The 12,118-nt window shown below is 43.9% G+C and overlaps 1 protein-coding gene across 3 annotated transcripts in view; it reads right to left on the reverse strand.

The window, feature by feature from the left end:
- AHI1 (Abelson helper integration site 1) overlaps positions 1–12,118 on the reverse strand; it is a 458,771-nt gene that overhangs the window by 301,855 nt on the left and 144,798 nt on the right. For all 3 annotated transcript variants that reach the window (XM_073627325.1, XM_073627324.1, XM_073627326.1), the window contains exon 11: positions 6,604–6,736. In XM_073627325.1, the coding sequence (XP_073483426.1) occupies positions 6,604–6,736 (133 nt within the window). The remainder of the gene's footprint in view (positions 1–6,603; positions 6,737–12,118) is intronic.

Genomic DNA, 12,118 nt, shown 5'->3' on the forward strand with positions numbered 1-12,118 from the left:
TCGGACCATCTATTCACCCCTATGGTGTGGCAGATGTCAGTGGTGACTATGCGATCCGATCCTGTCTGCCAAATCCAGACGGATGTGGCCCTATTTTCCATCCTCTGGTGGATCGGATGGGATCGAATGAAAACGGACAGGCGGTCGGTTTTCGTCAGATCTCCCTACAGAGGAGAGCGGGACTCTGACAGGTCCGTCTCTGCACAGTGAGCGGAGACGGGCCTGTCATCCCCCGGCTCAGCGGGGATCAGTGAAGCGAATTCCACCCCGTGTGAAAGGGGCCTAAGACAGGAACTGTGTTACTAGGCAAGTCATCAGGTGAAAATAAAAGGAAAAAAAGCCTTAAAAAAATTATTCAGTATGTATCACGAGATACACATAAAACCCCTGTGTATTGTACAGGGTATACAGCATGACATATCATGCGTTTCACTAAAATGTAACCAGCAGTGGTAATTAAGGGTAATAGTGTAAATAGTAATGAGGACAAAATCCAGGTACACTGGCCAAGGCTTACAGAAAGAAGATTAATGAGTAATTGGATTACATACAGTCTTTAAAGATCTGATGAGCTAAACAGAGCTGTACAGAGGAACTACCAAAAGAATTGGGCTGGCTCAAAGTAGCTTTTTTGAATTTTAACAGTCTACATCTGTATATATCAACACTGTGCAAGCTATCAAAAGGCAGATCACTATACTATTTCACAACGCATTTATTGTTCATTATGATATAATTGCCATCCCTCGTACCCCAGTCTAGATGTACATAAAATTAACTATTATGTCACACACCTATACAAAAAAAGGGATTTTCCAATCTGAACACACCTTCTTCATTGTTTATATTATGGTCCTAGGTGTCTTTATTATGTACAGTAAAAAGAGACAATTGGGCATTTTGCCCAGTGATAGAGACAACCATAGTGTTTTCAGCTGGATTGAGTAAAATCTCCTTAATAAATGCACAAAAGTAACCTATCCTTGCCTTCAAGGCAGTAAATACCAAAATGTTTTAATGCATTGCTATAATAGGAAGCACTATGATATCCTGTTAAATCATAGTTTATCATACCTATAAATAAAAAGTGGGTAATTTGTGAAAACTTGAAAAAGGGAAACAAGCTAAATATTTAGTTTTAAACACATAAATGAATATATATATATATATATATATCCTACCAGTTTACAGACGAGGTGATTGCATTAGTTTTCTTGTTTGTCAGACTTTGTTTCCCCGGTGGGGGACTCTATCCATGGAGGTTGCCACCCAGGCTGAGGGATTTGTCATTTACACAGAAAAAATAGCATTGTTTTTGCTTCCAGTTCACCTCACAGGAAGCGACAAGGACACTGCCATTTATGGTAAAGATCAATAGGTATTTTCTGCATTTGATAAATATGTTCTTAGCTTGAAAATGAAAATGAATGCAACTGCTATATAAGTGGACTGGTAATCTGAAAAATAATACATTTATATTCTTGAGTTTGGTTATACCTTAAGTATCCATAGAATAAAGAGGAAATGGATTGTCTAATACTGTTTTGAAGTGTATATATGCCTAAAACCTTTTTATTTATTTTTTTACAGTTTTGTATATAATAGGGAAAGTTTAAAACCCATGTCAGAATTTATTGCTATCTGGGCCTCTATTAGGCTTGGTTCACACACTTGTGAGGGTGGTTCCCAATCCCGCTGCGGGTCCGCACCTGTTCCCACAGACACAACCACCTGCACAAACAAAATGCAGGAGATGTGTGCGGGTGCTATTAGTGTGATTAGTGCACAGCCGCCGCTGCTTTTTCAAGTGCATGAAAACCCCACGCATTATTAAAAAATATAAAAAAAGATAAATAATATCCTTTTCCTTGCGTTTTTTTTAAATGGATGGGTTACCTTGCCCACACAAAACGCAGCTCTCAGAGCTGCACAAGTGTGAAGCAGGCCTTGCAGAGATTTCAGTCTGTGCTGCTGTTAGAGAGGTTTCCCCCTCACTGTCCTGAGAATAACCTTTTTACCAAGCAGGAAGACTGCAGTAAAACAGGAGATCCAATTAATTTTTGCCAATTGTTTTTACATTTTCATGATTCAGCCCCATTGTTTGCCATCTCAATACCAGTATGGAAACAAGAATGTTTGCATTCACAATTATTAATCTTATTAGAAGCTTTTTACTTAACTTGAATTTTAAGTTCACTGGAACTACGTTAATGTATTCTAGCAACAGTATCTTAGTTGTAAATATGCCATTAGGCTCGGTTTCCACTATTGCGACTCCAAAGTCACGCGATTTACAGTGCGACTTTGCAATGTGATTTTTGATGCAATGTCATGTGACTGGTGAGAACCACGGGGGAACAAGTTGCACCGAAGTTGGAACAAAGTAGTACAAAAACCTTTTTTTGGAGTCACTGCGACTTGAGTCGCACCAATTAGAACGGGGACCATTGAAATACATGGATTTTGACTTCTTATGGGACCTCACCTGTGTCAAGTCGCACAACAACTCGCAGTAGTGGAAAGCCTTAGGCTTATTTAACTCCATCATAAGCTAACCCTATATAGCTACCAAGGTAGCATACATATACAAAGGGAACAAAGGAGAAAACCTAAACCCTAAATATCTTTTTTTTAGTAAATATCTAATTTTCATTCCTTTCAGTCCTACCTGATAGACTTGAAGCAAGTCTAAACTCTTCAGCTACAGGCACTTCTGCCACAACCACCTACTACCCCCACTTTGGAGGTTCGCTGTCAATTTTATAACCAGGATGTTCAAACAATGAAAAGGAATATATAATAAAAACCCCCACGTGCTATTCAATAACATAAAAAAGATAAATAATCAGGAAGTAATTATCACTACAAAATGTGCACTCATTACAGTAAGGGTCCTTTCACACTGGGGCGGTTTGCAGGCACTATTGTGCTAATAATAGCGCCTGCAAACCGACCCGAAAGTGCCGCTGCTTTCTTTCCAGTGTGAAAGCCCCGAGGGCTTTCACACTGGAGCGATGCGCTGGCAGGAGGGTAAAAAAAGTCCTGCAAGCAGCATCTTCGGAGCAGTGAAGGAGCGGAGTGTATACCGCTCCTTCACCGCTCCTGCCCATTGAAATCAATGGGAGGGCGCGGCTATACTGCCGGCAAAGCGCCTCAGCAGAGGCGCTTTGCGGTGGTTTTTAACCATTTCTCAGCTGCTAGCTGGGGGTAAAACCGCCCCGCTAGCGGCCGCTTACAATAGCGGCGCTTTACCGCCGACGCCTGCCCCAGTGTGAAAGGGCTCTAAAACCGAAAAATTATTACAAACAGTGAAGCGCCATCAGTGCAAATATCCCAAAATCAATAAATTATAAATACTATCAAAATAAAATAGATGCATCTATAAATCTGTTAAGCTATGATTAATCAGTGAGTAGATCAAACCTCAATACATCTACAATGAACTATAAAAATGTGCAATGAATCATGTAAATCATATAATAATAATAATAATAATAATAATTCCAAAGTCAATATAAACTGCAACAATGGTAGAGAAAAAAAAAAAAAAAAGATATATATAGATATATATCTATAGATATATATCTATAGATATATCTATAGATATATATCTATATATATATATAAAAGAAAAAAAAGAGTCCATAAATAAAGTGAGTCCCATACACCATTCAATTTTCGTGCAATGAAAAGACAGCTGCTCTCCATCTTAAAAGTTTTGTATAAAAATGTATTGATCCTTCTGGTACACTGGTAGCTCTACCAGAACCTCTGTTGTATGGTTTTACTCTATCAACAGCTTATTCGTAGAGTCAATGTATTTTCAGTATCATCCTTTAGTGGGCTATTGGTCTCCCTATCTGATAGACCTTATAGGCAGCACAATGATCACCTGAAGGAATGCACACAACAGGCCAACAATGCTGATCCTATTTCCGAGCCAGTGGCTTATGCCGCGTACACACGAGCGGACTTTCTATCCTACTTGGTCCGGCACACTTTCCGACGGACTTTGTCCGCCAGGTGCGCCGGACTTTAAAACGGACGGACTTGCCCACACACGCCGGGACTTTCCGGCGGGCTAAGTCCGCCCGTCTTTCCGACGGACTTTCGCCGGAGTTCCGGCGGACTTTCAGAATGAACGGACTTGCCCACACACGGACAAGTCCGTTCATTTTGAACGTGACTCAGGTGCGACGGGACTAGAAAAGGATGTCAATCTTGCCGCTTTTATCGGCGAGATTGACACCTTACTAGCCCCGTCGCGGGGCATACCAGGCCCTTAGGTCTGGTATGGATTATAAAGGGGAACCCCGCTACGCCGAAAAAACGGCGTGGGGTCCCCCTAAAATCCATACCAGACCCCGATCCGAGCACGCAGTCTGGCCGGTCAGGAAAGGGGGTGGGGACGAGCGAGCGCCCCCCCCCCTCCTGAACCGTACCAGGCCGCATGCCCTCAACATGGGGGTGGGTGCTTTGGGGGAGGGGGGCGCCCTGCGGCCCCCCCCCCCCCAAAGCACCTTGTCCCCATGTTGATGAGGACAAGGGCCTCTTCCCGACAACCCTGGCCGTTGGTTGTCGGGGTCTGCGGGCGGGGGCTTATCGGAATCTGGGAGCCCCCTTTAATAAGGGGGCCCCCAGATCCCGGCCCCCCACCCTATGTAAATGAGTATGGGGTACATGGTACCCCTACCCATTTACCTAGGAAAAAAGTGTAAGTAATAAAACACACTACACAGGTTTTTAAAATATTTTATTAAACAGCTCCGGGGGGGGGATCTTCCTCCGGCTTCGGGGGTCTTCTTCCGGCTTCGGGGGTCCCTCCGCTTCATCTTCTCCCGGCGTCCGGTTGGTTCTTCTCCCGGTGTTCCAGTTCTTCGGCCGGCTCCTCTGCTGTCTTCAGGTAGCTCTCTTGCCAGCAGAGGTCCGGACTTCTGGGCTTCTGGGCTTCTGGGCTTCTTCTCTTCTCTTCTCCAGATGTTGACACGACGCTCTCTCCGGCTGGACTGCTCTCCGAGGGCTGCGTTGTGACTTATATAGGCGGAGACCCCGCCCCCTTTTGATGTCACAGTCCCTGGGCATGCTGGGACTGTGACGTTTTAGGGGGCGTGGTCAACATCACCCAGTGACCACGCCCCCTAAAACGTCACAGTCCCAGCATGCCCAGGGACTGTGACATCAAAAGGGGGCGGGGTCTCCACCTATATAAGTCACAACGCAGCCCTCGGAGAGCAGTCCAGCCGGAGAGAGCGTCGTGTCAACATCTGGAGAAGAGAAGAAGCCCAGAAGCCCAGAAGCCCAGAAGCCCAGAAGTCCGGACCTCTGCTGGCAAGAGAGCTACTTGAAGACAGCAGAGGAGCCGGCCGAAGAACAGGAACACCGGGAGAAGAGAGCGGAGAAGAACCAACCGGACGCCGGGAGAAGATGAAGCGGAGGGACCCCCGAAGCCGGAAGAAGACCCCCGAAGCCGGAGGAAGATCCCCCCCCCGGAGCTGTTTAATAAAATATTTTAAAAACCTGTGTAGTGTGTTTTATTACTTACACTTTTTTCCTAGGTAAATGGGTAGGGGTACCATGTACCCCATACTCATTTACATAGGGTGGGGGGCCGGGATCTGGGGGCCCCCTTATTAAAGGGGGCTCCCAGATTCCGATAAGCCCCCGCCCGCAGACCCCGACAACCAACGGCCAGGGTTGTCGGGAAGAGGCCCTTGTCCTCATCAACATGGGGACAAGGTGCTTTGGGGGGGGGGGCGCAGGGCGCCCCCCTCCCCCAAAGCACCCACCCCCATGTTGAGGGCATGCGGCCTGGTACGGTTCAGGAGGGGGGGGGGCGCTCGCTCGTCCCCACCCCCTTTCCTGACCGGCCAGGCTGCGTGCTCGGATCGGGGTCTGGTATGGATTTTAGGGGGGACCCCACGCCGTTTTTTTCGGCGTAGGGGCTTCCCTTTATAATCCATACCAGACCTAAGGGCCTGGTATGCCCCGCGCTCGCCGCAATAGGAAAATGTGTTTTTCCTATTGCAGCGAGCGTGAGATGCAATACCCTGCCCTCGTGTTGTATCTGGTCCGTCGGACCAGCCTACACACGAGCGGGCTTTCCGTCGGACCAGCACACACACGAGCGGACTTTCCGCCCGAAACTGAGTCCGGCGGAAAGATTTAGAACTTTCTTCAAATCTAGGTCCGGCGGGCTTTTGGGAAAAAGTCCGCCGGAAAAGTCCGCCGGTGCCTACACACGGGCGGATTGTCCGGCACACTCTGGTCCGCCGGACCAAGTATGCCGGAAAGTCCGACCGTGTGTACGCGGCATTAGCGTTTTCAGCATGCAAAAGTAAGTGCTGTTACTGGCAGGATCTCCAGGCAAGATTTTTTTTTTGCTTAGGTAAACTATATACAGAGAGGCACGATGTCAAAGATGATAAAAAATAGATTTTGGGACTACATACACATTAATGTTGTAATAAGCATGGCCTAAATGATACAGTAGGGAAGACCAACAATTGCTCTTAAAATGCCATTAAAACCTTCATACCTAAAAAGTGCTATATTGTTTTTTTAAACAAAGTAAGAAAAGCGGAAAAAAACAAAAAACAAACTTACAGCATATAGGATAACCATCTCTGTTTGCACATGCTGCAGCCAGTGTCCTCCCATCATAGGAGAAACACAGGAAAGAACATCCCATTTGTCCACCACGTAAAGATAAAAACTTCCTGTTTGGAATGTGACATGCCTACAAGGAAGGACAAGATAGTTATATATATTATATAAGCATGTAACTTTCTGCCTGTATGCTTCCAATAAAAAAGCCTTATGAAAACACACAATATATGCATGAAAAAATAAAATGCATAAAAGGTTGAGGAAAAACAAAAAACAGCACAGACTACTTACATGATATTTACATATTCCTAGAACTATGGCCTCCCATAAAAAAAAAACACATGCTACAGCACTTATTTATAAGTGTATTTGCACTTACAGTTTTCTCTCAAATTTCTCTCAATTCACAAAACAGCGCGGTGTGGGAAACCCTCGTTCCGTGTGCGTTTCCTGCACCGCATTCAAAATGCACTGCACTTGCAATCTGCAGCGAATGTCAGTGCAATGCTAATGATACTCCAAACGCAGGTCGCAAACAGTGGGTTTGCCTGCACCGGATCGCATGGTACCATGTGATTCAGTTGTATGCACTACTTTTACTGCAGTCCGGCAAGATTTTCTAATCGCACTGCTCCCAGATCACATGTGAATTGCACAGAAATGTGCAGCGCGTTCCTGTGTGATTCATGGTGTGAACCAGCCCTGCAAAGCCCCGCAAACATCTTTCGCGCCTGCCAATTAAATATACCTAATGTAACACTCATCCTGAATGGAGAGCAGAATTTTGTAGGCTGTGCCTGCCTACACTACAATGGGTTCAAAAAATGCTGCAGGGGACATGGCTATCAGGATTGCTGCTGATGAATAACAAGCTTGTAGTTTTTACAATCAACTCCTGGCCACACAGTTCTGCTCAATTCTTCTGTATTAACAACGTTGGCTCTGTTGATGAAACCCTCCCACTTTGAGCTGCAGTGTTAGGGACAATGAGCATGACAGACACAAATAAGGTGGATTTGGCATAATCATTGGTAAAGGAGGTTTTTCTTTACTTAATGAGGTTTGTGCATCACACAGTAACTGGATTTAGAATAAACAGCAAAAGGGCTTTAAAAAAGCCCTATTGACATCTGTGGTTGCAGAAACTACGAAGAAATACATTTTCAGGCTGTGTTCACACTATTTCGAATTGGATGGGAGAATAAAACCTTGGAAAGGACTAGCCCATTTTTCAACAATGTCTCTAAACACCAGGATGTCCTCTACAGGGACAGTAAAAATTCTCTTAAGACATGAAAGGGCTGGATCCATTACGAAGATAGTCCAATTTTTAAAAGAGAAATACAGCCAAAGCTTGTGTGGATCACAGGAATGTAGTTGGTTCTGCATCTCTGTGACTTGTTTTCAGCAGACATTGGGCTGATGCTTGCTGTTGGCTGACCTCATAGACCCGGTCCAGGCTCAGGAACAATCGCGACCATATGGTCGGGATCCACACACATGTATGGACCAGCACCTGGATTCAGTGAGCGCTTGGGACAGAGCAGACAGCAGTGACTGACATTTACAAGCTCTTTGCTAAGAGAGCTCTGAGAACTGAGCTATCAGTGGTGTTTGATCGCTCGGTTCTCAGCCTTAAAGCCAGCGGAGGACCGATGCTGCATCCACCTAGATAAGTATGATTCTAAAAAATTTTTTAAATCCCATACTTCTCCTTTAACCACTTCAGCCCTGGAAGATTTTACCCCCTTCCAGACACTTTTTACAATTTGGCACTGCGCTGGTAATTGCGTGGACATGCAATGCTGAACCCAAACGAAATTTGCGTCCTTTTTTTCTCACAAATAGAGCTTTATTTTGATCACCTCTGCGGTTTTTATTTTTTGTGATATAAACGAAAAAAGACTGAAATTTAAAAAATATATATTTTCTAATGTTTGTTATAAAAAAAAAATACAATAAACTCAATTTTAGTCATACATTTAGGCCAAAATGCATTCAGCCACATGTCTCGGGTAAAAAAAATCAATAAGCGTATATTTATTGGTTTGTGCAAAAGTTATAGCGTCTACAAACTAGGGTACATTTTCTGGAATTTACGGAGATTTTAGTTTATGACTCATTTCTTGAGGTGCTATAATGGCAGGGCAGTATAACCTATCACAGTTTCGGAGGCCATGAAATGCCAAGATAGCAAAAAACCCATAGCATGTTGAGCATTTTGCAGATCTCGCTTTTTGTCACAAAGTTTTAAAAATTAAAAAAAAAAAAAAATTCCTTTTCTTTCTTCGTTTTCCAAAACAAATGAGAGCTGCAAAATACTCGCCCAGCTTCTTAGCAAATGCAGTTTGTCACAAAAGAACTTCGTCTGGGGATTGGCCAGGTCAATCCCCAGGCGACGTTCTTTTGTGAAGAAACACGTAGGGTGGGGCCTACGACGATGACATCATCACGCTACACCTCCCAAGAGGTTTACAGACAAGCAAACCAGCAAGTGAACCTAAGTTCATAGGGAAGCCACAGTTCTATTATATGACATGCTGTTTTCATGCTTTTATCCTGTAAGTGCAATCTACTTATATCATTAAATTTGGATACTTAAACGCTTGCCGACCAGCCGCAGTCATTATACAGCTTGATCCCGCGAGCCGTCGTAGCTGTACGTCAGCTCCTTTAAGCGGGATAGCAGGCGCCCGCTGCACTGCGGGGGGGTGCCGATGCTCATAACCGCCGGCCACGCGCGATCGTGGGCAGAACAGGGACGTGTGCATAAACACACACATGCCTGTTCTGTGAGGAGAGCAGATGCAGATAGCGAGTTCCTAATAGCTAAAAACCAGGACCTGTCATCTCCTATAGTCAGTCCTCTCCTCCTAGTTAGAACACACACTAGGGAACACAGTTAACCCCTTGATCGCACCCTAGTGTTAACCCCTTCCCTGCCTGTGACATTTATACAGTAATCAGTGCATTTTTATAGCACTGATCGTCAATCGTCCCAAAAATGTGTCAAAAGTGTCCGATGTGTTCACCATAATATCGCAGTCCCGATAAAAATCACAGATCGCCGCCTATACTAGTAAAAAAAAAAAATAATAATAAAAATGCCATAAATCTATCTCCTATTTTGTAGACGCTATAATTTTTGCACAAACCAATCAATATACGCTTATTGTGATTTTTTATTACCAAAAATATGTAAAAGAATACATATCGGCCTAAATTGAGAAAAAAAATTAGCTTTTTTTTTAAAAAAAAAAGCTGGGATATTTCTTATAGCAAAAAGTACAAAATATTGTGTTTTTTTTCTCAAAATTATTGCTCTTTGTTTATAGCGCAAAAAATAAAAACCACAGAGATGATCAAATACCACCAAAAGAAAGCTCTATTTGTGGGAAAGAAAAAGATGTCAATTTTGTTTGGGTACAGCGTTGCACCACCGTGCAATTGTCAATTAAAGCGACGCAATGCCGTATCGCAAAAAATGGCCTGGTCATTAAGCAGCCAAATCTTCCGGGGCTGAACTGGTTAAAGTACTGCACTATGGGAGCATTTGTTTATTTTATATTTCCGAGTTCCATCTGCAAAGCAGGAATTCCAGCCACTATTAAGGTTCCTGGGGAGACCCATTTCCCTGTGCTTGGTGAGACCATTATTCTGGTGCTCCTCCCAGGACCTCCAGCTCTCTAGCTCCCTTCTTACCTCCTCTCATGCTCGCCTTCAGGACGTCTCCAGAGCCTCTCCCATCCTCTGGAACTCCCCTTGAGATCCCTGAAAACTCACTTATTCAGGGAAGCCTATCCCACACCCACCTAACAACTGTCTCCGAGCCACCCCCATCAAATCATTCCTCGCATCTATTACCCTTTGTACCACCACCCCCCTACTTTTAGAATGTAAGCTCTACGAGCAGGGCCCTCCTGTCCCTTCTGTATTGAACTGTACTGTACTGTACTGTAATTGTGCTACCCCCCCCCTACACTGTAAAGCACTGCGTAAACTGTTGGCGCTATATAAATCATGTATAATAACAACAATAGTGGTCACTGAGAGCTGGTAAGGAGGTTACTTACTCTCACCTGGGTGTGGGGAGCTGGATTTATCTTGTGTGAAGGATTATCACATAAGACCTCACATATCCTCACCTACAGCTTTTCATCTACACGCAGCACGGATAATGGTTCTATTAGACGTTAGATCTCTCCTCTGCCTTCAAAGCATCTGACCACACCAAGATCGTGTGACAAGATGCTTTCCCAATGGTGCTGTTTATATCCGGCGAAACCAAAGTCATGAAATACTCGTAGCTTCCGGTTTCTTAGGCCATAGAGATGATTGGAGCTGATCTAGTCTTTGATCAGCTCTATGGTCAGCTGGCGGAACCACTGGCTGCATTCAGAGCCACTAGTATTGCTGCTTTCACATGAAAGCCGACCGCTAGCTGAAAAGAATTATACCAAGATTATACCTAAACCTGCAGGCATCATTCTGGTATAACCATTCTAAGTCCAGCAACATACCAGTACCTTGCTGGTCCTTGTTGGCGATATATTGTAATGTTCTTTTTTTTCATGCAGCCTGTGGGCTTAACGAAAAAAGAAATTGATCGGTGGGTATGCCCACCATTAGAATACCGCCCTGCATCCACCCACATCTAAAGATGGGCATACATGCACCATTTTTTTTTTATTTAACTGTGGTGGTGAAATCACCTCCCACAGCGCTGGAGTCCCTAATCGTGTCGTGAGAGCAAGAGTAAACGCTGTTGCTGTCAAGATAAATAAATCAGTGCTGCAGCTGAATGGCGTACCTGAAAAGCAAACAATGGTAACAATAAAACATTAACTCAATAAAACAACATCAATCTGTGCCAAAAAAAGATTGAAAAATATATGCCGAAGCATGGGGGCAATCCGCCCCTAATGTTGGGGGCAAATCACCCCTCCACCCCTGTCCCCATGTTTCGGCATATATGCTCTTTTTTTTTTTAACTGTGGTGGTGAAATCACCTCCTACAGTGCTGGAGTCGTTGATTTACGTATGGTGAGAGCAAACGCTGTTGTTATCAAGATGGATAAATCAGTGTTGCAGCTAAATGGCGTACCAGAAAAGAAAATAATGGTTAACATTAAAACACAGTAAACAGTAAAGTAGAAAAGAATCATATACCTGGAAAGCAAACATGATAAAACATAGTAACAATAAAACATTGCAGAGAGAATAGAGAAAGAAGAACAATAAAAAGACAACTATTTTTGGCTTTTTTATTTTATTTTTTTTTTATTTTTTTTTTTACTTTTTTAAAATTTTCTTTTACACTTTTATTTCTAACTGTAACGGTTCCAGGTTCGGGTCTCTCAAAATGCAATGGCATCTTTGGAGACCCTGTGAAAGTGTGACCTAGACTGTGCAGTGCTGTACCCTACACTAATACTCCACTAGTGTGTGGTAGCGTTCGAAACATTCACCGATGCAAAGACCAGGTTGGCCAGGACAGGAAGGACAATAATAG

Source organism: Aquarana catesbeiana, linkage group LG04, assembly GCF_042186555.1.
Source record: "Aquarana catesbeiana isolate 2022-GZ linkage group LG04, ASM4218655v1, whole genome shotgun sequence".
NCBI lineage: Eukaryota > Metazoa > Chordata > Amphibia > Anura > Ranidae > Aquarana > Aquarana catesbeiana.